At 39.2% G+C, this 27653-nt stretch overlaps 1 protein-coding gene across 2 annotated transcripts; it reads right to left on the bottom strand.

Annotated features, from left to right (window-relative positions):
* Positions 1-594: 594 nt before the first annotated feature.
* LOC140265505 (solute carrier organic anion transporter family member 1C1-like) lies at positions 595-26590 on the bottom strand. Of its 2 annotated transcripts, none has more exons than XM_072361491.1 (15): positions 18806-19052; positions 17670-17824; positions 14075-14216; positions 13856-13988; positions 11335-11450; positions 10371-10517; positions 10163-10261; positions 9310-9555; positions 8343-8507; positions 7626-7821; positions 6461-6623; positions 5324-5508; positions 4088-4152; positions 2395-2512; positions 595-1832 (listed from the first exon to the last, which is right to left on the bottom strand). In XM_072361491.1, the coding sequence occupies exons 2-15, from the start codon at positions 17799-17801 to the stop codon at positions 1616-1618; spliced, it is 2124 nt and encodes a 707-aa protein (XP_072217592.1). In that variant the 5' UTR covers positions 17802-17824; positions 18806-19052; the 3' UTR covers positions 595-1615. The 2 variants fall into 2 exon arrangements, with proteins under 2 accessions (XP_072217592.1, XP_072217593.1); XM_072361492.1 differs by lacking the exon at positions 18806-19052 and adding an exon at positions 26451-26590 and having other exon boundaries at positions 608-1832.
* Positions 26591-27653: the final 1063 nt, after the last annotated feature.

Raw genomic sequence — 27653 nt, 5'->3', positions numbered from 1 at the left:
ACCCTCATAATCTCATAATCTACCATCTGAAGTTAGCCCTTCTTCCCAATTCATATCAATACTGGTATGCTTTTTCATATATAATATGTTTTCAGCGGTTTCAGATTTGGAGTTAAAAGTGCCTCACCCCAAACTCTGGCCATAGTCACCACAGGAAATCATATGCACCAAGACACATGAATAAAATATAATCTGGACAAAGCAACTGAAAGAAAAGCAGAAGTAAGCAGTTGCATTAATTTTCCTTGCCAAAACTCACTTCCAATTTCAGCAACCAGATAAGGTGGTTCATTCATTCGGGTCCCACAAAGTCATTCCTATGACTTTACCTGGATGAATTTAACGTCTGCAAATGCAGTTTGACCGAGTGAAGAGTCACATCAGTTCTGCTAGACAGCGAATCACTGCACCCGGTAAGTATCACTGAAATTTATAAACAAAAGTCCCTTCCTTTTCCCTTTAGCTGCTACATGCCAGACACCAAAGAACAGCTCAGCATTTCACTCAACATGCCTTTTTAGCTAACATGCATATTATCCGTATCCCACTGGACATTAAGCATCTGGTTTGAAGTATCAGCCGGAGAATTCAATCACTGCTGTGACGTGGTACACAAATATACATCTTTTTATTTGAAGTAGTAACAGGTGCCAAACTCTGAGGGATGCAAATACAATGAACTCAAACCAAGAGACAAGTGACTTTGAAAAGAGGAGCTAAAGTCTTGGTCTGAAAAAGTTTTAAGGTGCATGAGGACACAGCTGAATGTTTTGCCTACCTGACGATGAACTTCTCCCTAAAACATAAGGCCTGAACATGACCGATGCACTCCATGCAGTAGTCAGAGGTGTACTGCTATTGTTTGAGTGTCCTCTGCTGGACATATTGCTGCATAGCAATAAAGCCACGAACACGCATTGAATTTTGCTTAGAAAACAACGTAACTACAAAATTCAAAATAGTTCCTATGTTTCACACTCGCTTAGCTTTTAATAAAATGCTACAACTTTTGAGATTTAAAAAAAAAAAAAAATCATTTACAGTATAATTTTCTTTCTGCTGAACTAAGAGAAAAATGCCTACTGGAAAAATTCTGCTTTTGTCAATTTTGCAGTGGCAAAGGGTTGCAGTGGCTTGCTCAGATAAGGAGGAATAATTTGTCTCAAGGGCCTTGTTTTTCTTTTGAATTCCAATTGAACTTGATGAAATCAGAGCGCCGTTGTGAGACTTCTGCTTGCCATTCCGGCACGCATCCGCACATGGAATCAGCCTCACGTTTGGTGGGACTTTGGGATGTGGCTGTTCTGTCAGCACTCATCTTTGAGCCCATCCAAAAACTGTTGACCAGCTCTGCTGAGAACACCACAGGAAACGTTTCTTTACTTTTTGAGAACTTGGTTAGGTTCAAGTAGTTTATTTGGTCTGTTAAGCATAGCCAAGTACACGTGAGGTACTTTCACACCTGACTGTAAGATCTCCTTTTTGTTGACCATAGGTTTACTGTTCCTTTGCCTTTCTGAATTTTCTAAGCTATTAGTTAGTTATTCATGACATCATTAAAGTTGTTTTTAAAAGAAGCTGTCCTGATTCATGTTACACTGTTCCAGACAGCTTTCTAAGTATGTGACTCCTTTTCTGCCTCAGAAGGACTTGTCAAATGTTCACTGTTTTTGCAGTTGTCGTCTTTATTCATAGGAACATCTTCTCTTCCTCCATTTTCTGCAAGCCTGGAGTTCTTATTTTCAATGTTTTTCTTTAACAATATGAAGAAAAGGATCGCAAGCAAGTAGGAAGGAGCTCTCAACACTGCTGATAAACCAAGGTAGATATACCTGTCAGATAGAGAATAAAAGACAGTGTCCTTTTTTTCAAGTCAAAGAAAATAGCTTTTAAATACTTTCAAGGCTCACAGGGGTATAAAAGTCAGATAGATAGAAGCTCAGGGGAAGGCAACTCTGAAGCTCACTCTTTGTGGATGGTACCACAAAGTAAGCATTTTGACAACTATAATCATCTGCTAAAAAAATTAAAGATTTCTATTTGCTTATCAAAGATGTTACAGAGCTAGATTTGTGTACCTTCCCTCTCATTGGTAAATCATGCAGCCCTTGGTTCTTTAAACTGATTCAAAGGATATTAGAACAAACATTCCATTCCAAAAAGTTCCTATCCTTTATACTAAAGGACTTTTTGCACAATGTAAAAACTGAGTGAAGATCCAAGAATTTAAGATTTGATCTTAAAATTTCTCAATTTCAGGAATTCTGGTTTAACCAAAATCTGAGTTGAGACCATTATGTTTGATCAGTGGCCTCACACATTACAATATGACAGCTCAAGGAGGATCTGTACAGACAAAATGTTTGGTTCTTCTGGTGTGATACTTTGCCTTACCTGAATGCATTGGAGTCGTATAGCCTGCAAGCTCCTCGCTGCCCACATCTAGTGCTTGCCCATTTCAAGCACGTCTTATCAATTAGTGCCCCAAAATAAACTGGTGCAGGGATCCCAGCTAGAAGGGAATAAGTAAAAAATGTCTCAAGATAACAGAGGAAAAGACATTTTTTTTAAAGTTAGCATTATATTTACTTAGAAGCTAATCATCTGCTTTGAGGACCTTCCCTATATCAGAATAACATTAAGCTGGGACACTCTCTCTGTGCCATAGGGTTTGTCAGCCTCAAGGAATGTGGTCTGATGGTGGAGGTTTGGCTAGGCTTGTCGCATGCATGCTGCTTCTTCCATTATAATGGTTTCTCAAGCATGGCATCCAGTGCACACTAAGATGATATGGAGGAGAGCTGGACCGACTGCAGCACTGAACAGATGCAGAGGTCACATTTCCACATATAGCTTAAATTAACCATTCTGGCTCTTCATCTCTGTCAGACAGCAGCTGATAGATAGTATCTTCCATCTGGAGGGACACCACCAGGTATACATGACTAGAGATACTGAATATGCTTTTCAAAAATGTCTATGAGTGTAGAGCAACCAAAATCCTTAGCATGACTTGGCCAGATATGAGCTTATGCTTTACTGGAAAAAATGGCAGATGTGAGACAGAACCCTACCCTCAGTGAAACAAAAGTGAGTATTCAGATAAATGCAAGTTTCAATGTGGACAGGACCACATTTCACATTACCTTTGCTTCTACATGGGTATCTTGCATTCGTACATGGGAAATAATTTATGTTGTAGGAACGGGTATGTTCTCAGCCTGTTGTACCCTAGGTTTCTTGTGACAGTGTGAACACAATAAGCTGCCTATTGGTTTAGCTAGTCCCGAGTGATGGAGAAATTCTGCCCAAACACTGTATGGCAAGGAAAATGAAAAAGGACAAAACATTTGTACACCTTGCTGTCTCCAAACGTCTCATCACAATCATGACTAGAGACTACAGCCCAAATCTGTAAGCTGCTGTCAATTTTTTAGGCATCGTAGCAAATCCATGTAGCTTGATTCTTCACACACATTTCTCTATACCTTTGAAAAACTATTCCTATTGTGTCGAAAAAGAGAACAAAACACAGAGGTGCTTTCTTGCCTGTCTAGGCACCTTAATCAACTGTCTCATTAACAACTCTCAAATAAAAAAGGAAGAAAAGAAGAACATTGTCTCATGCTTAAAGGGAAATGAGATCCAATCTGTTGTGTCCCAGGAAAGCAAAATCACAGTGTGGAGAAAACAATCTGCTACAAGCAGAGATGTATTAGTGTTGAATGAAGAGCGTTTCTAGTTGGTCTTACATCATTGTGTCTCAGTTATCCATCAGGTGAATGATAAGTTTGAGACTTTACAGAATTATTTAGAAATCTTAGGCAGTATTTTAATTTTGCTGAGAATCTCTGCCTGTTTTGAAATGGAAGGCTCCCAGAGTGCACTATCATTTAATCAGCAAGTCAGAGCTTTTCAAAATTGTGTTAACTGACTTCTCAGTGAACTCTACACTGTATTTTAGACCTCCAGAAACAGAATTTTGGGGTATTTCAAGTATACATCTGGTTTACACAAGGTTGTTGCATTCATGTAATTTAAAGCCAAGCAAGAAAGCACCTTTGTTAGTCAGAAGGAAGTCTCTTACCTAGCACTCTCATAACAAGTGTGTACAGACCAACTGCAAGAGATTTCAACTCTGGCTGAACGCATCTGAAAGAGAGATGAACGAGTAAGAGGAATTTGCCTATTAAGTGTTTAGACATGCCTATTAAATTGATGTTAATTTAACCTATCATCTAAACACAATGACAGAAAACTAAGCTTTGGAAGGAGAGTGCTTCCTATGTCTGCTGATATGGTACAAAGTGGTATGAAAATGGGGAATTAATCTGTTGTTTTCTATCATGTATCTCCTGGGAAGTCCATTCACTGAGTATAGTGAAGTAAGAATTTTTAAAGGCATAATCATGGTCTGAACTAGTGTAATGAAATGGGTTTTTCAACTTCCTTAATTCCCTGGTATACACGTTCTTTACCTGATAGGAACAGAAAATACCATATAGTCCTAGGACAAACATTTTGCAAGTAGCAGAGGTGGTGCAGCACCTTTTTATGCACAAATGACATTCCTCTGTGTAACAACCCATCCTGAAGTATGCAATGCCCACCTGTTTCATGGGGAATCACATTTCAAACATCCAGACTGTTCACTGATCTTGAATCCATTGCATATCCAGTCTCTGATATCTCCTAACAAATATTAATGTGGTCAACGCTCAGAAAAATGTCACAGAGGTGAGTTCACCTTCCGTTTTCCATATTCATTAAGAATGACATAATGCCCTTAGGACTTCCACTAAGTTTGCCACTGATTGAAATTTCTCTTTTGGTTACTGAAAAGCATTTTCTAATTTGTAAACGTTGTTCTGAATCACATCCTGGTATGCCTGCACCTTTATACATCAACAGACATGAGAAACAAAGCTTCAAACTGAACTGTCAGATGTTCTGAATACCCTAACATCTGAGGAGCCCAATGTCAAACAACTCCACATCCAGAAACCCCAAAAAATACACACTATTTTAATTTTACATACAAAATATCCAAGCAGGGAAAGAGGGTATGTTTTGGAAAGCTAGTCATAAGAAAAAACATTATGTGGTATTTGGAAGAAACACACTAGAATCAACTTATTGGCAGTGGCCAAGTAAAGTTTGATATTAACAGCTGCAAATATAAGCAGAATGACAAAACACATTAGATAAATCATTTTATTCTGCAAGAGAGTTGTCTTCTCTCAAAGGAAAGAGAAAAAAGACTAGATATGACTTTGATCACCTCACTGTAAAGCCTGAGCCATCTTTGTACAGTTTAACTTACCTGTACATAATCAAGTATGCTGGAGTGCCTCCCAGTGCATAGCAAAAGCCACTTAAGACTTGTATTACTGTATAGTAAATAAACATCATTGAACAATCATCACTTTTTGGACATTGCCCCAAGGTGACAGTGTTATTTCCTGACCATGAACTGCTGGCTTCAAGACAGCTGCAGTTACGGAAGACCTGGAAGACACAAAACAGATTTGCTAGGACATTTCTCAGGCAATGAGGAATCCTGCCTTCATACATAGGCAGAGTCTGAAGCCTTACTCTTTTCTTGCTTGCCTCTCCTTGAGACAGCTTCTTTTCTTTACTACAAATTATGCTCAGATTAGAAAGGGATATTCAAGTATGTTCTTAACAGTGGACACAACATCAATTTTTGGAAGATGTATGGAGTATCTGCAGGACTATTTGTGTCCCTGAGGGGATGCTAGAAGGGATAGGGGTGTGCCTTTTGTTGCTAGTTGTTTTTGCCTGTTAATGGCTTCTTCTATGGACAGCACCTGGATCCCAGGTCCCCCTCTTCCAAAGCTGATCCACCAGCTGATCCACTAGAGGTACCTCAAAGCTGAAAGCAGCAGCACCTGTCAAGATGCAGCTTATACAGACTGCCTGAGAGCAGCAGCAGGTACAGATGTATATTTCATACAGATAGCATGAAAGCAATAGCTCTTAATTCACTTGAAGGCAAGAGAATCTACTAATATAAGGGGAATGGTGGTCCATGAACCTCAACCTCTACAGAGAAAGACTTCTATGCTGGCGCACAGTCTTAGTCTCACAGACCCTTAGAAACACCTATTAAAATGCTATCACATTAATGATGTGCATCATGGAGGATGGTATGACATGTTAGTGTCCTTCAACACTTGGCTAAAAACTTCAGGGCAGCCAAATTGTGGCTTATAAAAGGCAGACCACAAATAAACTTCAGAAAGAATGTAAATATTTTGAACTGTTATTTTCCCCCACTTATGTTCAATCCACAAAATTCTGTAGCCAGAAAGCATAAATACCTTAGTGACAGTTCCCCAGTCACTTTTCTATTAAGCACATTGTACTACTGAAAATCCCTGATGCTAAATAGAAAGCAAGCTAGTAAAAAGCTACAGAAACTTGAGCAGGCTCTTACCGTGTTCTTCCCATGCCCCTCTGAAATCGTGCATCCAGCCAGACATGCTGAAATGTATGTCAGTCCATTGCCTCCACACACAGGATCCCACACATTGGTGGCACATTTGCAGCCAGAATTGCAGTCAGTAAATATGGAATTTTCATGATATGGAATGGGTTTGCTTAGAAGTTGAGTTGAGACAGGAGTAAGAACAACTTTAATTCAGCAATGAGATCAGTGTAGTCCCTTCTGTGTGACAGTGACTTTGTTCCCATAAGACCAGAGCATACATTTTAATATTTGAATGTCTGAAGCACTGATCTTTTTGCTTCACATTTCATCTCACTCATGCTGATATTCAAGTGATCTAATAATTAATACTAATAATATTACTAATAATGCTATGACAAAAATTGCTGCTACTGATTTTAACTCCCAGGTATATACAGAAAAGAAAAAAAACTGAAAGTATTTGAGAGGTCAGCTGTACTTACAGCTAGGAACAGACAACACAGCCTCATCAGGTACCTCTTCAGCTGTTGGTAAAAATGCACCAGTGATAGAAACTACACTTCTGAGAGCATATGCCAATCCAAATGCTAGTGTTTTTCTGCGTGCCTTGGAAAACCACCTCCTAATGCACAACCCCTGTTCTAGCATCTTTGTTTGCTCAAAGAACTGATAATAACTTCTAACTTGTGAACATTTATTCTATCTTGACAGGAGAGAACATCTCCATTAGGCATAAAAGCTTCATTTTGTTTATCAGCAGGCTGGGAGTCTGATTTGTTGCAGTCTTTCCATATCCGTGCAGGATGTGCTACCGATGTATGATGAACATATTTTTCATCTTTTTACTGGGTCTGAATAAACTTTGCAAGAAACTGATTTCTGATGTAGAGATGTCTCAGTGTGAAACAGAAATATCACTCCCACATCAGCCAAAATTCCTGCATTAGTAATGATGTAATTTTGATAACGTGATTCTGACTGAACTTTTGCCTGTGCTGCACATTGTCAAGCTACCCTCTGCTGATCAACAGAACTATGACAATGACACTTGGTATTCTGTGCTCCCTCTAAGCATTGCAAAAGCATGTTTGTCTTTTATCTCTTATGTCCTTGTACAGTATTTGAACTATTGCTGCTGTAGAGAAAAACCTTCTCTTCATTTTATACTCACCCATCATATGATGCTGTAATTCCTGCTACCACCTGGTTCTCACAGCCAACAAAAAAATGCAAGAGAGTGAAGGAATAGGCAAAAAAAGACATGGTAAATGCAAACTTGGTTGCTGTGGTGATACTCATTTTATACTTTTTCATTATTATTCCTCCCAGGAAAATTCCTATTCCAACAGGTGGTAAAGTTGTCAGTCCTGAAAGGGATTATTGAAGAGGAATGTTAAAATAAGTTAGCCACATTGGGTTTAAGAGTCAAAATCCTTTCTTGAGTTGATGTCCCTGGCAGCGATATGTTGTATGACTGTAGGTGGCTTTCTGCTCAGCCTAATCTTTGGGTTGCATATACTATTTTGAAGTTCTTACATTTCAAAACAGACAGTATGTCTAGCAATGTCAACGATTTGTTCTCTCTTCAGTAGCAAGGTATCCCTCAATCAGATGTTAGAGAACTTAAAACTCCCCCAATTCCATTAATTGTGTATTTTGAGTACTCTTGCTAGAATATAATGCTACTGATACTATGCGATATAAAGATCATAATGTAGTATTTTAATCACAATTAAACATAAACATAAATAACCTAGTAGTCCCCATATACACTTATATGCTGCCTTCATATCATTCAAGTTCAGGAGTGTTCAGTCCCAGAAGAAGATGCCAGAACTTCTCCCAGTGCAACCATCATAACAAAAATTGTTATTGCAGTGTAACTCACCTATTAGGAAGTTAGATTTAGATGCAGATTGTCCATACTGTTGTTCCATGTACTTTGGCTTGTAAGTCAAGAAACCGATAAAGCTACTAAACTGTAACAGTGAGCAACACAAAAATGTAACGTACATTCGATTACTCAGTATTTTTTTCAGAGAGGTACAGAAATCTGAAAGAAAAGAGATAAATGAGTTGGCTTTAAAGCTGTATGAAATAATTACAGGTGAGTAGTTAATGAAATTTAGGGCAAAATCCCTCTTTTAACTGTCCAAGGTCAAATTGTACTGATCTTCATTTGCGTACCTGAAAGCAAAACCAGGCTATTGGAAAACTCTAGGTGTTGAGGTAAGTGGAGAGAACCTTAACAGAAGAGTGAACTTCAGGTTAGGGCCTGAGTTCTGTGCATGTGAAGACACAAGGGCTCCAACTCAGAAAAGACGTAATTCAGCTTACAAGTTTCAAGGCTAAGTGACTGGCGCCTTTTTAGAGAAGCATGTCTTTCATTGGGATCTGAACTTAGACTGGAGGAATTTCTGGTGACAGAAAGCACCTCTTCCTTTCATACCGTAAGGTCTGCACAATCAGAATTCAAGCCTGCCATGTTTTCCTCAGGCAGTAATGAGCTTCAGAGTCTTCGCAAGCTCTGTGATGACCAGAAAAATGATTTGGCTTTTCATAACACAAAAGGAGACTTCTAATATTTTCTTCAAGTCTTGATGCAGAAACAGTGTTTCCTCTACTCCAATTTCTATTGCTGAATTTGTGAAGTAGGTGCCATGCAGGCATACATGCACAGCCTCACAGTCATGAGGAAGCTCTTTGTCTTCTCGTATTTATTGGATAACTCCTTTCCTGGGGTTAGTTAACTCATTTACTCATTTAAGTGTAGGGCAGGTAAAATATTGTGCAGAAGTATCACATTTTTACTGTACATTTGCATTCCATAAATACCTCACACAAAACACACTTGCCTTTCAGCATTGTTGACCACTTTGTTGGCTTAGATTTTGCAGGAGGAAGTGTCTTTTTCGTGGCTCCTGTATCTTCCAGGAGACCAGGTGAAGTTTTGTCCTTACTGGTTTTCAGAGGCTTTTTCAGACTCTTTGGCAGGAAGCAAAATGGAATAGCAGCTAGAAAACTGATTGCTCCACCTATTAAAAAACCAAGCCACCAGGCACCCACCCAGCGAGAGTCCTGAGGAGTGATAGCAATTTTTCCTAGAATCCAATGAAACAGAACCGAGTTAACTGAGAGGATGGAACTTCCCACACTTAATTTGCTAAAATAGCCATATTTGTATAGTGCTTGAATTTCAGCAGTAACAATGAACACCCACTAAGAGACCTTTTATGCAGTGAAGGTATTAAAACTCATATCCTTTGCTGTGAGGGGATCATCTAGTTGGAAACTAGACATTTTAATGTCTCTTCCAACCCAAGTCAGTCTATGATTTTATGATCCATAAAAACTGTAAAACTAATGTACTAGCAGAATCTTCTCATTAAGACTGCAACTTAGAAAAATTTCTTTAGTCTCTGAGCATTCTTGTTATTAAATTCTAAGATTAAACATATATTTTATTATATTGTTAATGCCTAGAAGAATGTTCTAAAATGTCCCTTGTCTAATTAGACAGCCTTCAAACCAAAAGCTTCCAGTAATTTAATAAAATCATAACAAAGTATACAATACAATTAATAAAAATGATATAATTGAGGTAAATTAAATTCTATCAAATTAATACAAATAGTATTTAAAATACTCTTGTGCAAATATGTAGATGAATAGGTATTAACTTACTTTCACTTTGCCTATTTTGCTTACCTAAATCCACAAATCCAACATCCACGTAGAGTCTGGCACATAAGGATCCCAGCAGGAAACCAAACATTGGGCCCAACATGGCTATTGTGTGCAAACATGCTGAAAATATAACAAAGCAGATTATTTTAATGGGTGAATGTTTTCTCCTGCAGAGGATAATCAACCTCTTATGTTAAGAACCTCTCAGTTTATTTTATGTTGACATTACCTACATATACAGGAACATTCTCTTCTTTTGCAAAATCGTCAAGATAAGAGATGCCCAGTGGTGTTATTGGAGTCTCACCGATTCCACGTAACAGGTTTCCCAGTAAGATATATATCCACATATATGATGATGGTTCTTTCTCACAGGCTGTAGATAATGAGATGTTACATTTTCATTATAGAAGAGTTTAAGGGGAGAAATAGTGACAAATCACAGAAAATTCAACACATGGTTATAACTTAGCATTTAAGATTTGAACAGCATTCTCCTTATAGAGGATTAATGAAGGGCTGTCAACTTTGTTATATCTTTTAATAATCTTTATAAATCATATTTCTCCACCTTCACTGTATTTGATTTCTAAAGGTACAGGTAGGCATCACCCACCAGAAAAAAAAAGTCCATGTGGAGAAAAAAAACAACAACCAATAAAAGGCAGACTGATGCTATCATTACAATGTTACCTGGCATATAAAATGAGAAGTTTGAGATGGTTAGTGTGTATAGTTTGACTCCATCTCTACCCATTTCCCATGCAAAGCAATTCATATAACATCTGTATTCCATGTTGTAAGTAAGATCAGAGAAATCTAAACTTCCAGTTGACTCTGTACAACTTCTCTTCCCCTCTTGCCATCTCTTCCCCCAAAGCTGAGTAACTGAAACCCATAGAAATCTCTTTGCAAACAGACTCAGCATCTCCTTCATAGTTAGGGTCATTTTATAGAAATTTGGAAGTGTGAATATAGGAAAACTGTGACCTGTGTCCTAGCAATTTGTATTTGCTGGATGTTTCTTTTCCAGACAAAATGCATGAAGTGCACTGAAATATTAGTAATAGTCGCAGGAAGGTAGAGATTGAAGTTAGAAACCTATTTGATCATCTTGCACTGGGAAGTGATTTATTCCACATGTAACGAAAGGAAAAACTAACTCCTATATTGATGTTTACACAGGTCCTTACCAGACTGGGAGGTGTCCAAAAAGGTTTCATTCAAATCTTGATATGGAGAGCAGGGATTTATGCTTGAAGTTGAGTTGGCAGAAGATCTTGTGTCTGATGCTGTCTCATACTTATAACTGAAAACATTTAACAGTAACTTTAGAAGCAAGGTTCAGTATGGAAATGCTAGTATAGTAGGCTAGGAGTTGCTTGAGTGTTATTTCTGTGCAGATATTTTTGTTTAAGTACCAATCCAAAATGTGTTACTGAAGGAGTAAGAAGAAAATCTACTTAAGTATATTTTTAAAGCATGGAATATAAGAAATGAGCAGCAAATAAAATACTCATCTGGAAGATATAAGATTTTAAGCTGGAAATTACTTTTGAAAGTGATTCAGGCAGGACAGAGTAGGTGCTGTCAACTTTTAGGGTCTGTTCCAAGTTATATCCCTATGCTGACTGTACTAGCAGGGAGAAAAAGAACAATCTCTGGAGTCTGTGTCTCCCCTTCTCTCTTGGATATATATTTCTTGAAGATAGGAAAGAAGCAAGGAAGGTAGATGTAAGCCTAGCTGAGGAGCAAGTGCAATGAATTTATGCAGAACCACATGGTAAAGCACACAGTCTACTTCTAGGAACTAGGCTGTCTCTATTTGATAGGAAGTCTTATTTTTCAGGTTGAAACAAAAGGTGTCCATCACAGGAAAAAGTGAAGAATAGTTTCCTTATAAAAATTCAGGCTGAGATCCATCAGTTTCACTTAAGCAGTGAAAAATACAAGTCTGATGGCAAAACCTACCAACATAAAAAAATATTTAAGTTCCTCTAGAGCTTAGAGAAGATGAAGATAAATTAGTTTTAGCAGACATGGACATTCAAGGATGCAACAAGGAAGGCTAAGGCCCAATAGGAATTAAATCTAGTGAGGGAGGATAAGGAATGGAGGGAGGATTCCTTTAAGTGTATCAAAAGCAAAAGAGAGACTAGGGAAAATGTAGGCCCACTGCTGAACGAAGTATGTGCTCTGATAATGGGAGACACTGAGAAGATGGAGTTACTGAATGCCTTGCCTTCTTTGTTTCAGTCTTTAGTCGTAAGGCTGCCCCTCAGAAATCCCAGACTCTGGAATTAGGAGAGTCTGGTGGAAGGAAGACTCCCCCTTGGTCAAAAAGGATCTGGTCTGAGATCGTCTAGGCAAATTTAATGCACACAAATCCATGGGCCCCAATGTTATGTACCCATGAGTATAGAGAGAGCTGACATACATGACTTCCAAACTGCTCTCTATCATCTATAAAAGATCATGGAGAATGGGAAAGGTGCCTGAATACTAGAGGAAATCCAGTGTCACTCCAGTCTTCAATGGGGGTGAGAAGGAGGAAGCAGGAAACCATAGCTCAGTCAGCCTTGTCTCTGTCCTTGAGGAAGTGATGGAAAAGCTTATTCTAAATTTCATCCTTAAGCACATGGAAGAAAAGGAGGTTATCAAAAGGAGTCAGCATGCATGATTAATCAGGTAGCTATGAGTGGTTTGGCAGATGAGGGGAGAGCAATAGATATTGTCTATGTTCATTTCAGAAAAGCTTTTGTTACCCTCAACATCCTTGTAGTGAAGCTTAAGAAGAAAGGGCAGTGAGGTAGTCTGAGAACTGGCCAACTGGCAGAGCTCAGAGACTTGTGATCAGCATCTAGTCAGAGGCCTGTAATTAGTGGTGTTATACAGGGGTTGGTACTGGGTGTGGTCCTGTTGAATATCTTCATCAGTGACCTGGATGAACGTACAGAGCCCTCCTGTAGCAAGTTTGCTGATGATATGGAACGAGGAAGAGTGGCTGACATGCCTGAAGGCTGTGTTGCCATTCAGGAAGATCTGGATAGTCTGGAGAGCTGAGTGGAGAGGAAACTTGCTAGGTTCAACAAAGGCAAGTGTAGGGTCCTACATGTGGGAAGGAAAAACGGTATGCATCTACAGGTTTGGGGGTGACCTGCTGGAGAGAAGCACTGAAAAGAAAGAGATGAGTGCCTACTAGACAGTAGGTTGACTGTGCGCTGTTGTGGTCGAGAAGACTAATGGTATCCTGGGGTGCATTAAAAAGAGCATCTAGGCAGGTGATTTTTCACCTCTACTCTGCCCTGGTGAGGCCACATAACCACTTAACTTTGAGGTGACAGAGAACTGGAACAGGCCGCCCAAAGATGTTCTGGAGTCTCTTTCTCTGGAGACATTCAGAACCAGTCTGGACACTTTCCTGTGCAACCTACTCAAAAGGATCTACTTCAGCAGAAGATTGGACTACATGATCTCCAGAGATCCCTTGCAACACCTATGACTTTGTGATTCTGTGATTTGGAAGAGAAAATGAGCTGGGAACGATTCCATGAGCACCTGTAAATCTGCTGGCTCTGAAGCTGAAAGCTGCCTTCTGTAAGGATATGCTACAGGAAAGCACAGTCTGCTTCACAAATACTCCATCTTACACAAGGCTCTAGTTCCCTCAAGTCCAATATTATGTTACTCTAATCAGTCTTGATTTGTACTTACTATCCCATGAAGAAATGAGGCAATGCTGTTAAAACACTTCCCAAAGCCATAGTAAAGCATCCAACAGCAATTACTTTGGGCCTATGAAGTTTAGCTCCAAAGTAGCTCACAAATGCAATCACCAGTAAATTACCTGGAAAGTAACGAAGAAAATTAATACTTGACACCATGTCTCATATTCTTCTGAACAGTTTTCTGTATATTATAGAGTATTATTACCCATCTCAAAGCTTCCATCGATGAAACCAACAGTAGAGGATGGAAGGTCAAATCTTCGTTCAATTTGTGTGATGGAACTTTTCATAATTGTACCCGACAAAGCTTTACTGAAGTAGCTGAATGATAAAGCAGCAAGAAACACCTGAGGGAAGATGGAGATAGATAGGAAATGGTAGGTAGGAGTGAGGGAAGACGTCACGTAGAAGTCAAAGTATTTTTAAAACTATGTGGAGCAAATATCATGGTGTAAGCTTGTTACTCAAATTACACTGACAACACTGTGTTTGAATTTTCTGTACTCTTGTTATGAGAGTGGTGCCAGAATGTAATCAGTGATGTTTGTTTACCGCTCAGCTTTCTCCTGCTGGTGCTAGGTGTTGCACAGAAAGCTCTCACTTGCATTACTTATGTTCAGGGTTGCAACAGCCATCTTAGTGACCAGAAAGCCTGATCTGACCTGTGTTGTAAGCCAGAGGTGTTCCAAAGCAGAAATCCTGAGGCCTGTAGAACTTAATGGCAGTAAAAAAACTGGGGACCACTTGCTTTGCTGACATCCTGTGGTCACAGCTGAGGCCCATGCTGGGCAATAAAAAGAGTGAGATTTCTAGATGTTGCAGAAATGTAGATTTTGCCGCAGATGGCGTTCCTCATCAAGACTGATTTAATGAAACTAGTCTCACCTACAGTTAATCTCATCTCCAATTGTTTGCTGTTTGGGCCGCATGACACGTATTTTATGCCAGTTCATAACTGGTTCTAACTTAAGCATATAGCTAGCCATGGCAACAAAATAAAGCCTTTGCACAAGATGTTTCTGGAAATAATACAGGCTGGTTTGTGTTCACCATTGTCTAAAATATATTGATATATGTGGATTTTGTCTATGTCACTTTTATACCAAATATCTGACAACAAAAAGCTTGACATTCTTTGTAATTTTATAGTTGCTCCCACTAACACACATTTTGACTTTTGCAAATAAAAATGTATTTGATAAGAAGTTAAACTAAGTTTGTTTAAAGATTGTTTAACTATTTCAACATAATCTAAAAACAAATAGACTTACTGCTCAGTGGGTAAAAGTTCCAATACAACACAAGTAAAGTAAACAGAAGTAAATATAGGTTTAGACTTTGCAATTCTATCTGTCAATGTAAGAAATGCAGTCAACAACACGTTTGAAAATAGGTATATTTGTTTTCTATTGGTCTAGGAATGAAGATAAAATCTCACAAGTACAGACTTTGTCCTAATGTTTTAGATCTCCTGAGCATAACTGGCAAAAAAAAAAAAAAAAAAAGTCTGTAAGAATCAACTTTTTTTGCCTTGCACTGAGAGCAATGCTCTCCTAGATGTTTTGGCTGAAATCACAAACTGCTGATAAGCATGAAAATGCAAACAATGACTTAGATATTAAAGGTTTGAAGGTGCAGTTCCCATGTAAGCATAAAATATTTGACAAGATGAAGAGGTTGAAGAACAGTTTGTCTTGTACCACCAAAAGACTGTGTTCACTGAAGCCTAATTGCCGTAAAGTCATTCACAGAAACATACAGACATAGACCCACAGGCTTTCAGTGCTGCCTATGCATGCAATAGTGAAGTTAGTTTTGTGAGTCTTCCAGTGAGCTCAGATTCTGTATCTGTGGTGTATATGGGTGGCATCTCAGAGTCAGATAAAATAAATAATACAACAAACTTCACCTGATACTCAGTCCAAACCACTCCAGAAGTATAAGAAGTTTGCAACTGCCTATTTTTTTCCATTAATCTTTATTTCACAGAACTTTTTATAGAGGTGAACACATCCTAGCTCCACTGAGTCTATGGAATTTAATCTGAGATAAAGATGGCTGAAGAACTAGTTGAATTGGACAGTGGGAAGGTGACCAATGTCATTTACCTGGGCTTGAGCAAGGCCTTTGACATGGTCCCTCACCATATCTTTATCCCCAAATTGGAGGCATGTGGATTTGATGGATGGACCACCTGATGGATAAGGAATTGGCTGAAAGGCCGCAGAAAGAGGGTGGTGATCAATGGCTCTATGCCCAGGTGGAGGCCAGTAATGAGCAGTGTCCCCCAGGGGAATGTCTTGGGTCCAGTGCTCTTTAACATCTTTATCAATGACATTGATGATGGAATTGAGTGCACCCTCAGCAAGTTTGCTGATGACACCAAGCTGAGTGGTGCAGTTGACATGTTAGAAGAAAGGGAATCCATTCAGAGGCACTGTAGCAGACTTGAAAGGTGGGCTCGGGTGAATCTAATGAGGTTCAACACAGCAAAGTGCAAAGTTTTGCACTTGGGTCAGAGGAATCCCAGGCATATTTACAGACTGGGAGGAGCAGTCCTTGAGAGCAGCCCTGAAGAGAAGGACTTGGGGGTCCTGGTGGATGAAAACCTTAACATGGGTCGACAGTGTGCTCTTGCAGCTCATAAAACAAATGGTATCCTGGACTCCATCTAAAGAGGGGTGGCCAGTAGGGACAGGAAGGTGATTGACCCTCTCTACTCTTCCATTGTGAGGCCCCATCTGGAATACAGGACTGGAGCCCCCAATACAAAAAAGACAGAGAGTTGGAGAGGGTCCAGAGGAGGGCCACAGTGGTGATAAGAAGGTTGGAGCACCTCCCCTGCGAAGACAGGATGACAGAGCTGGGCTCGTACAACCTGGAGAAAAGAAAGCTGTGGGGAAACCTCACTGTAGCCTTTCAGTATCTAAAGGGGGCCTATGAACAGGAGAGGAGTCAACTCTTTGAAAGAGTAGATAATAGCAGCACAAATGGAAATTGTTTTAAGTTGAAGGAGGGAAGATTTAGGTTGGATATCAGGGGGAAGTTCTTTACCAAGAGAGTGGAGAGGTGCTGGAACAAGCTGTCCAGTGAGGTTGTGGATGCCCCATGCCTGGAGGTAATCAAGGCTAGGTTGGATGGGGCCCTGAGCAGCCTGGTCTAGTATTAGATGTGGAGGTTGATGGCCCTGCCTGTGGAGGGGGGTTGGAGATTCATGATCTTTCAGGTCCCTTCCAACCTGAGTCATTCTGTGATTCTATAAACCCAAACACATTGGTATCACAAGAAATCTTGCCCATGTAGTATTTATACCTCAGACAGAACCAATGAATATTAAAGGCTTTAACATGAAAGCATCATTCTCTTTGTTTTACTAGCTCTGTTCAATAAATTCTTCCTGTGCATCCCATCTTGGCCCTAAAAATGAGCTTTGAGAGCAAGCTCCAGACATCAGTGTATAATAGCCACCAGTTTTAGGATGCTTCATGTCCTCCATTGGAGACTGCTACCTCCGTTCAGTAACAAAAATGAGGACCTAACTGTGAGTAACTTGAGAGGAAGTACATTAGGTCTGCACTTCTTTTTGTTAGGTAAAAGATAAGATCCAACCATCCCCTGCACTCCTGGTTTATATTTAGATCCAGAGGAGATACATGGGAAAAAAAAAAAAAAAAAAAAAAAAAAAAAAAAAAAAAAAAAAAAAAAAAAAAAAAAGGAGGTAATCTATAATGTCAGACACCAAACAGCATTCCTTAACATAAAAAAGTGGCAATTTGTAGTGATAATAGTAAGCACCAAACCTTCAAGCCTGTGCAACAGGAGGCCTTCTTTTTGACTGGCAGATTTTCACTTGTCTCGTAGTCCAAAAGCTGGGAAGGTTCTTCTTCCTGGTTTGAGTCATCGATATTGCTGGATTCAGTTTCTGCTGTCATGGTTGATTTCTCTGCTGAGGGATCTGAACCCAAGAGAAAATGATAACAGATATAAAAACAACCATGCCCAAATGGAGTTGTTTGAGAATATCTCTGATGAAACAGTAGTCATGGGAAAGCACTGAGATGATGAAACTGAATTTTCCATTGGAAATATTTTGGTTTAATGACTTAGGTATTTCAAAGTGTGTACTTGTTTAAATTCTGGATTACTTTGTTTGGACATCTCAATTTTTAAAAAATGAAATATTTCTTCACTCTTCCCAATGCCCCCATCCCTCAGCAACATGTTTTTTTTTATGCCTAGAGTGATTTTTAATACTAAAAAGACTATTTCCACAAAAGCATAAGAGAAAAATTAAACCAGAGGGGTCAGTATGACATCAATACTGAAACATGGGGAGTACTAGGGAAACTCTGTGTTTGTGGGCCATGTTGCTTAAGACTCAATCAGAATTTTGGGAAGTCTTGTGTAATAATACATCCAACCTGCCCTTTTGCACCAATTTGCTGGCAACAACTCCTGGCAACAAAGAATTAGTTACTTTATCTATCTGACCTCCTTTAGGGAGTTTGTACTTTTTTTTTCTTCTTGCAGTGTTACACAAGGTGTCCCCTTCTGTCTGCAGAGTTCTAACTATATTCACTGATGCTTGAAAACCTTTGGAAATCAGGAATTTGGGAGAACTGCACTAGTTCCACTGGGAAGAGCACACCTTGTATTCAAATTATTTTCTCCTGTGAATTTTTTTTTTTTTTATGTTGAATGATTTGTTGCATGATTAAGTTGAATTTGGTTTTATTGCAATGAATACTACAGACTTCACTATTCTCTTTTCTCATTTCTTTCTTTTTTTTTTTTTATTTTATTTTATTTTTTTTTTAAATATATATATATATTTGAGAGATGTAAGTAATTAGAAAGGAGAATACTTCAGTGAAAGGCTACAAGGGAACTCTACATATCTATTCGCAGAATTTATTTAAAGAAGGAAAGCACTTGCCCGTTTGTGCATCTCCAACTACAAACAGAAAAGGTTTCTGAAGAAAGATCCAGATGACACTGAAGAGCCTCGTGGGAACAACAACAACAACAAAAAAAAGAATCACTTGAAAGGGAGCCTTCTTCAGATCCACAGATTTTGACACTCAGAGGAGATAAGAGTATTGGTAATAATGACCCCAAATCATAGCTGACTGGAACTGATTTATTTCACCTTTCACAGTACCCTCCTCATTTCAGAAAAGAGTGAGAATGATAGAGAGGGGAGGAAACTCATACAGAGAGAGATTTTCCACGGTTGAATGGAGCTGAAAAAAGTTGGATGAACTTTTTCAGTGCTGGAAAATGTCCATCTGCATTTGCAAATTGCTCTGCTGCAGTTCACATGGCAGAGTAAGGCTTTTCAGATCATTTAAAGGGTAGGCATTTCTTTAATGCACGATGGTGAAGAATGTTTCCTTACATTTAGATGGGGCAGGGTTAAGACCAAAGGATATTTAAAACAAGTACACACAAAGAGATTTGAATAATTTGGAGTTGTCCTTGCTTATGTTCATGTGTGTATCCTTAGATACTAATGCTGGCATAAGCAATACCTTTCCTTTCCCACTGTGTCCCACACTCTTGACTCATGCAAATACCACTGCTTCTGTGGCTGTGCTGTAAATATGGATGAGAACACAGGTCCACAAAGACTCATAACTTTTCTTTCTCCTTGGCTCCTCATACAGGTAGGATCAAGAAACAGAGGAAAGGATTTCCTCAGATCTGCACAACTACCAGCAGAAATGACTATGAAATAAAACTCTTAGTGTTCGGGGAGTTGGTAAATACTTATGAGCACCTTGTCCTCTGAAATTTAGCTTTTTCTGTGTATCATGACAATATTAGCTTCTCCCTCTCATAAAGACAGGCAAAGGACTACTTTGCAAGGGTAGTACTGGAAAAGGTGCTGCTTTTGCTGGAGAAGAGTGGGAGCATGGGAAAGAAGTGAAAAGGTGGTGCAGCTTGTGCTGGAGAGATGTCAGAGCGAGCTGTGTGCAAAGAGCAGCAGTTGGAGATGCTGGCAACATCTAATGCTGTCCTCAGTTGACCCTGACCTACATGGAAATTTATGAAAGACTGAAGAGAGAAGGGGTGGGAAAATGCCATGCCACAAGATAAGAAAATATGTGTATACATAAAAGGCTAATTTGTTATTGATATCAACACAAATTAGCTGTTTAGCCTAACAGCTTCAAGTATTGATGAAGTTCATGTTCTAGATTTATTTGATTAGTGTTCTTTATTTATTTTTTCTAATTTTAATTGATAGAGAAACTTGTTACAAGCAAGGATAAGAATGAAGCCTTCTGCAAAAAATATATTCATTCAGTTATATGATTTCTGTATAACTATTACACTTCCCTTGCACAAGCCATTCTGCTGTAGTACTAGCTTGAGACATATGCATTTGCAGAAGGGCAAGATCAGTCAAACAGTGTTTTAGGTTAGTTAGGTGGTCTTTCAGCCTAAATGAAAATCACCCTGGCTTCCATCATCAAGGAAGAAATCAATACTCAAATCAAAAGCAACCATAATAGAAGTAGCGAGCCATATTCTGAGAATGAACATTAACACTCTTCTAGTTCAGTTTTCAGTTGTATACAAACAACATTGGACTTATTTGGTCTTGTGCTCAATGCAGTGTTTCTCTTCTGAGAAACACTTCAGGTAAGGGAAGATCAACCGTCTTAATTACTAATCAGTGTGTATCAGATGTGTTGGTGAGAGCTGAGAGATTTCATGGCATGGCGGGAAGTACAAAGCATCCCTTGCAAACCGATTCCACAGGACAGCCGTCCTCTGGAGAAAAGAACAGCCACAGGATTCTTCAGTACTTTAGTGTATACAGTCTGATAGCGACTGTGGCCTAGCTCTCTTCCTGTAAGGTAAATCTGTTCCTTAATGAATATTTAAAAAGAAAAATTGACCTTGGTTTTCTACTTTCTAATTATATGCAAATTAAAGTAAATAAACATCTTAGCACAAACAACAGATAATTAGTTTAAAAAGATCAAGACAGTATTTTGCTATGGATTTTTACAGTTGTTATGAATCAAAAGTAAAATGATTAAGAGGAATTTTCAGGATCCACCAAGAACATTAAGTCCTTGGGCTGTGTCTCACTGCGGCTGCATTCTCAGCACCTGTACCACCATAGACATTACCACATTAAAAATAATACGATCAAGATTTCATCTAATCGCTTATGGAACTGAATTGATTTACACTAACTGCAATGTTAATCCAATTGCCTTGTTGATTCTTAAAGACATTATGGTTTGATAATAATACCTTTCAAGTCAAGGTAATATGACAAATGAACATCATAGTGCCATGCAGTTCTAAAGCTACTTGCATTGTTTATGATATATGATGTTTACTTTTCAGAAAGACACATAGGAATTCTAACACCATCACTAAAATGTTAATATTTACAACGTGAATGTTAGCAGTGTAGTTGTTCAAAGGAAACAGAGACAGTACCACACAGGCAATGTTCATTAGCTACAAACACTAAAGGACATTTTGAGATTAAGACAAACAAAAAGAATATTAAAGAGGTTCCTACCTAGGTTCTGTATCCACAACAACAGAAGTTATACTACCACACAAATGCTCAAAATCGGGAATATTCTCTCCTTAAGCAAGGCTGTGTTGGTACTTGGTAGAGGAATCATTAACTTCTAACACAAACTATGGTTTAAGCAGTTTTAATCCTGTCTCCTCCCAGTTCTGCCCTCTGTTAAAGGTCCCAAAATACATGTTTATCTACAGTGGTCAAAAATTAATTGGGTAGAAAATGTGCAAGTGTGTTCTATTTGTACACCCTTTTGTGAAATACCTGCTTTCCCAAGCTTATTCAGTTTATAAATTCAAGTCATTCAGACCTTCCTAATGTTTAAAAATGGGGTGTCTTGACTTCAGAGGTGTTCCTGATCATTAATAACTAAAATATATTTGAATAAGATGTTTATTTTCCTTTTCTGTGTCTAATATCCATCCATCTAAGACTGGCAGAGCCAGACAAGGACATGCAGGAGGAGAAAATGCCATGAATTAGGTGTATTGAACGAAGTGGTTGTTCAAGAAACAGTAAAGCTTTCAAGAATGCTCAGATTTATAACTTTAGTGTTACTGACAACACAGGCAAACCCAACCTGAAAGTGCACTGGGCTATGTGTACTTTGGATCAGCCCTTTGTCTGCTTACAGCTCTAGTTCAAGGAATCCTGTACTGGGTTTCTGACAAGTATTTTATTTGATCATGCTGTTATTATGAATGGCGATTTATCCCTAAGAGTAATTATAGTTAAAAGAGAGACTTCACAGCATGTGAACAATGACTGCTGCCTGCCTAGATGTTACACCAAAATGTGTCATTCCTTGCAGCTTGTGTACTCTGTACTGCTCTGGCAATCACCTCACCCATTCTTTTACCTGCTATGAACAACTATAGACTACTTAATAATGCTGACCTTTGGATAGCACTATTATCAGAGATATGTTGCACTGCTCTTTGCTTTTATTTCTGATGCTTAGTTACAGTTTCCATTTCTAGAATAAGAGACAACAATATCAAGGAAATGGTAGTGACCTCAAAGTTAAATGGTATGGCAATTCAAATGCCAACATTCTTAAAATTATAAAACAAGACCTCAAAGGGAATTGTATGTCACAAATACAGCTCACGAACTCCAGATCACTCTCTGTGACAAGATCGCAGCCTGCCTTGAAAACAATAAGAATTGTTTTCCTATTGACTTATAAGCTTACTGCAAAACATCGCTTCTCCGTTAAAAAAAGAAACATTTTAATTTCCAGAGTATTCATGATCAAATTAAGTCCTGGCTTTGCTCTAGCAAAAAGGGTTGTTTAACAGTAAAAGTTTTTCCATTCCATCTGATACTTAGCACTTAATCATAAATTAAGAATGCACAGATTTTCAAGTTGTTTTACTGCATGTACAAGCTAATCATGCTCAATCCCTTCCCCAAAATCAGACTTTCTTGATTCTGCAAGCACAACCTTGAAGCCCTTGACTACAACGCTTTCTGACTGCATCTGTATTTCATCAATGGCCACAGCGAAAAAATGTATGAATATTCCAGGAGTAATCTCACCAATGCTACATTCTGAGATACTATTTCTTATCTCAGGCCTTGCCTGATATATACTAAGGCTACAGAAAAAACTTTCAGAAAAACACTTTTTTTCAGATTGGCTCTTAGTTGTCTACAATTAAGAGATGCAATCAGGGCCTTCTAAATATTTCCAGCCTAGAAGCTCCTACCTTGGAGAAGAAATTCTTGTCACTGGCCACCAAGTGTGCCACTTTCTATGTAACACTGTATTCCACTCATCTTTCTCCATTCTCAGGTTCATTCCTCTCTTTTTTCCCCCTCTATGATATCCACGTTCTCCTGTTTTCAACTTTGTCATCCATATTTGTGTCTGTATTGTTGTTTCAAAAAATGAAGCTGGAACGTCATACATAATATATTTAGAAATCAATAATGAAAACTGAAAAGGCAGACTTGTGCTTAGCTAAGAACACTAAAATTAATGGGTCTTAATTGTTGTCTTCACTGAAGTTTGGGATGCTCTCCAAAATAAATAAATAAATATATAAATAAATAAAAAACATTAGAAAAAAGTGTTAAAGCACAATTTAGATCAGAACAAACCTCTGAAGCTCACCTCATTCGATTCTCCGTGCTAAAAGTAGGAATAACTTCAAAGCTTGATAAGATTGATCACATCTTGTCAAGTCAAGATTTGGATGGAAGTTCCACAGCATACCTCAGTACCTGGTTCAGTGTTTGACCTCTCTCATCTGTATATATGTGCATATGTGTATATATAACCAAAATCTTCTTTCTTGCAACTTCTGTCTATTGCATCTCACCTTATTGTGCAAGAGAGTGTTTGGAATTGTTTTCTGCATAAGCTCTTATTGGATAGCTAGAGAAAGCAATCAAATGCATCATCCACTCCCCTTGACTCAGTTTGCCAATGTCTTTCTTGTTTTGGACAGACTCAAATAAAATACAATATTCCAACTGCAGTTTATCAAATGATGAACAGGCAGAATCACTTCCTCAGACTTTTGTATCTTTTGTAACCATAACCCAATATGCAGTTAGTCGTGTAAGCTCAGAGGTGCACTGCTGTCTTGCTTTTAACTCACTGTCCACAAGGACACAAAGGTTTGTTTCTGTAAAGCTGCTTCCAGTATAGCTGGCTGGTATATTCCCAGTATACTCCCTTGTGTGGCTTTTTCCTATCCAATTACTATTCTAATACCACTCCACTGTGTGCCTATCAGTGGCTTCAAGGATAACTTGGTCCCTTGGTCCATAATCTTCCATAAATCTCCCTTGGTATTTTATGGATTTCTTTTAATTGTAGCCAAATCTCTTAAATACCTCTAGGGATGGCAACTCTGCCACTTCCCCAGACAACCTGTTCCAATGCTTGTCCCTTTTCATGAAGAAATTCTTCTTGATATCCAGTCTAAACTTCCCCGGCACAACGTGAGGCCATTTCCTATGTCCTACCACTTCTCACCAAAGTGAAAAGACACCCTCCACATTGCAGCCTCCTTTCAAGTAGTTGCATAGAGAGCTGAGGTCTCCCCTTGTCTTGCTCCCTTTTACAGGAGGGAGAGGAGGTTCTTTGATACCTGGCATGAGATTAAGAAACAACAGTTCAAATGTTGGTCCGACCGGTTTATTACAAATCTTAATCAGGGAGATGGGGAAGGGAAGGATGGAAATTATTATGATTTAGGGTGATGGGGAAGGGAAGGAAGGTGATAGAAAGGATAGGAAAGAAGCAAGAATTGTGTAAAGCGGGGATAGTCACCACCAGGATCCAGCAGCGGTCCCTGTGCATGCTTTTCTGATGGTCCGAGACGAAAGAACAGCAGGAGAGCAGCAGCAGCATGGCTGGTCTTGGTCAGCAAGCACGTACCAGGAAGAAGAGGCAGGGTAAGTCCAGGAAAAAGCAGCAGGTCTCAGGTAGCAGGCCCAGGAGAGAGTCCGTCAGCGTGCAGGCATCATGTCGTGAGGAATCTGATGTCAGACACTCCTTCTTCAGCATGCAGGTCTCAGGTCGTGAGAAATCTGTTGTCAGAAAACCCCAACTTCATGGTTATTGGTCCCCTTTTTTATCCTTCTTCTTCTGCCAACGTGGCATTCCTGTACACTTGGGTAAGAACCATCTGCTGCACCCCCTGAGATGGCCATTTTCCTTGAGATAAGCCTGCATAAAAGACTGCTTCCTGGCCATTAATTTCTCTCTCTCTCTCGTTGCCCCTGGCCTTGTCCATCAGTGTCCCTCAGACAAAGGATTTCTCAACCTTTGCCCAGGACTTGCCTGGACTTGTCCATCTTTGTCCTCAGCAAGCTTTGAGAAATGGTGCAAAAGAAAAATCTTCTTATACCTCTCAATTTACTTTTCTCCAGACTGAACAACTCCATTTCCCTCAGCCGCTTGTCACGTCCTTTCCTAGTCCTTTTGTCAGCTTCCTTGATCTTCCCCAAATACGTTCCAGCAACTCAAAATCTTTCTGTTAGCAGGTGACACAGAATAGAGACCCATACTTGAGGTGTAGTCTCACCACTGCCCACTACATGTACTGTCATAGTCTTGCTGGCCACACCATTTCTGTTGCAGACAAGGAAGCCTTTGGTCTTCTCGGCCATGCTGCTGGATTGTGCTCAGTGCTGTCATCCAGCATCTCCAGATCCTTTTCTGACAGGCAACTTTCTAGCCTCTCTTCCCATGTCTGCACCACTGCGTGGAGCTGTTATAATCTGAGCACAGCACCCAGCAAGCCTTGTTGAATGCCATGTGATTGAAGCCAGCCTGTTGATTCAGTCTTCCTACCTTCAAGCAGATCAGCACTCTCACCTGACTGGGTGTCATCTGCAAACTTAGTGAGTGTGCACCTCATCCACCCATCAACATGGAGAGCACCACTTTTGACCAGTCACTAACCAGGTTTAACTCCATTCATCAATAGCAGATATTTTCTATTCACAATGCATCTTGGCCCTGGTCTATTATCTTAATTAAAAGACCTATGGCAACTGTTGTACGGCACACAAACACTAACAATTGTTTCCTCATCTTTCATTGATACTGAGTCACAAGCTGTTATTATGCTCCTACCATGTCAAGATAAGTATGAAGAAATGGTATTTTTCAATGGAGTCTTCTGTTCCCATGGTTTTATTTCCGGGCTGCCTTCAAATGTATTAACAGACCCACTCAAAGCTATACATATTTTTGCCTTTTCATTTTAAAAGTATAAAAAAAAGTACTGAGTTAAACCCATTGTTGACCAAAATACCAGAATTGGAAATGGTAAAGTATTGAATGTGGGCCCAAGACTATGGCCTCATACCTGAAAAAAAGCATATCTCATCCTCTTTTTATTTTCCATCCAAACCCTCCCATACAACTTTAACTTATGCTCACGGGTAATAATTGGATTATGATAGCAAAATACCCTTAATAAAAACACCAATATATCAGTAATCACTGATTACTCTCCAGAATAGAAGCAATCCGTACAGAAGCCACACTAAACATCACCTTTACAGCAGGAGCAGGTTACGTGTCCTCCAGGCAGAGGATGGCAGCAGACTCCCAGCAGAAGTAGCCACTAAGCCACCCATTTGCAAGGCGTGAGCTGGCAGTAGCTGGGAGCAGTCAGCCAAGCAGGGGCCAACTGCAGTGGATAACTCGATTAGAGGCCTTTTTAATCTTGGGGCACTAATCACTTAATAAAGAAAACTGTTGGATTTTACATTTTAACTCTTACCTAACCAACTAGGTAAAAGGGATGGCATGCAGCTCAGAAAATATGTAAGCTGCTACAGAATTCCTGAGAATGTGAAAACCTTTATAATAACAAAAAGAGTTTCTGGAGTTCCTGTTCCAGTGCATCTCATTGCAGCTTGTTGCTGTAAAGCTATCAAGAAACAAAAACATACTATCAAGCTGATTTGGTGTTATCAAAATCTGTCTCCATTTTATCTGCTGTGTGAGACTTGTTCCTTCTGCTACACTGTGGGACTTTTGTTTTCATAAGGACTCAAAGATAATTTTGTCATTGATTTGTATCATATACCTTTCTGTATAAAGTAGAACTCTATTTTAGCACTATTATTTTTCCACTTGAAAGAAATAGGGTAGTTAGTCAGATTGATTGTACATCTTCTCTTTGCATTCAGTCTTCACCTGTATCTTGTTTTTTATCTCATTCAATTTCACCTTGCTCTGCAGCCATGAAAGAAAGCTTACTGACCTGGTTACCATCACGCTGTGCTAATGTGCTCTGTTTACTCTTTAAACCTTCTCCTTACTTGACAATTCAATGAATTCTTAATCTGTGATACACCATTAGTTAACACACCTCCTGGAGATATTAATCACAAGTTGCTTAATGAGCAGACTTAATCATCATTGAAAGACCCCACCTTTAAACTACTTCTATCATTTTTGTTTCAGAGACATATTAGCACCAGTGAGGAAGGATTTCTTCTGCAACTTGGTTAGCAATGACTCCAGGTTACTAGAAGAGGGGATCAACCTGAGGCAGACCTGTAAGTCCTCCAGCCTAAAGGCTCATGCTGAGTGGGGCTACTCCATGAGAAGGAAAAAGCTGAAAGCTGAGGATAAGCCTGTCATGACCTGTACTCCCACCACCTGATTAGGGTGAGCTGCAGCAGTCACTGGTCACAGTCTCAGTTCAGTGACAACCAACTGAAGGCAAGGTAGGAAGTCAGGCCCTAA

Source organism: Excalfactoria chinensis, chromosome 1 (genome assembly GCF_039878825.1).
Source record: "Excalfactoria chinensis isolate bCotChi1 chromosome 1, bCotChi1.hap2, whole genome shotgun sequence".
Lineage (NCBI taxonomy): Eukaryota > Metazoa > Chordata > Aves > Galliformes > Phasianidae > Excalfactoria > Excalfactoria chinensis.
Note: the sequence above shows the minus strand (reverse complement) of the source record. Positions and strands in the feature narration are given on the sequence as shown.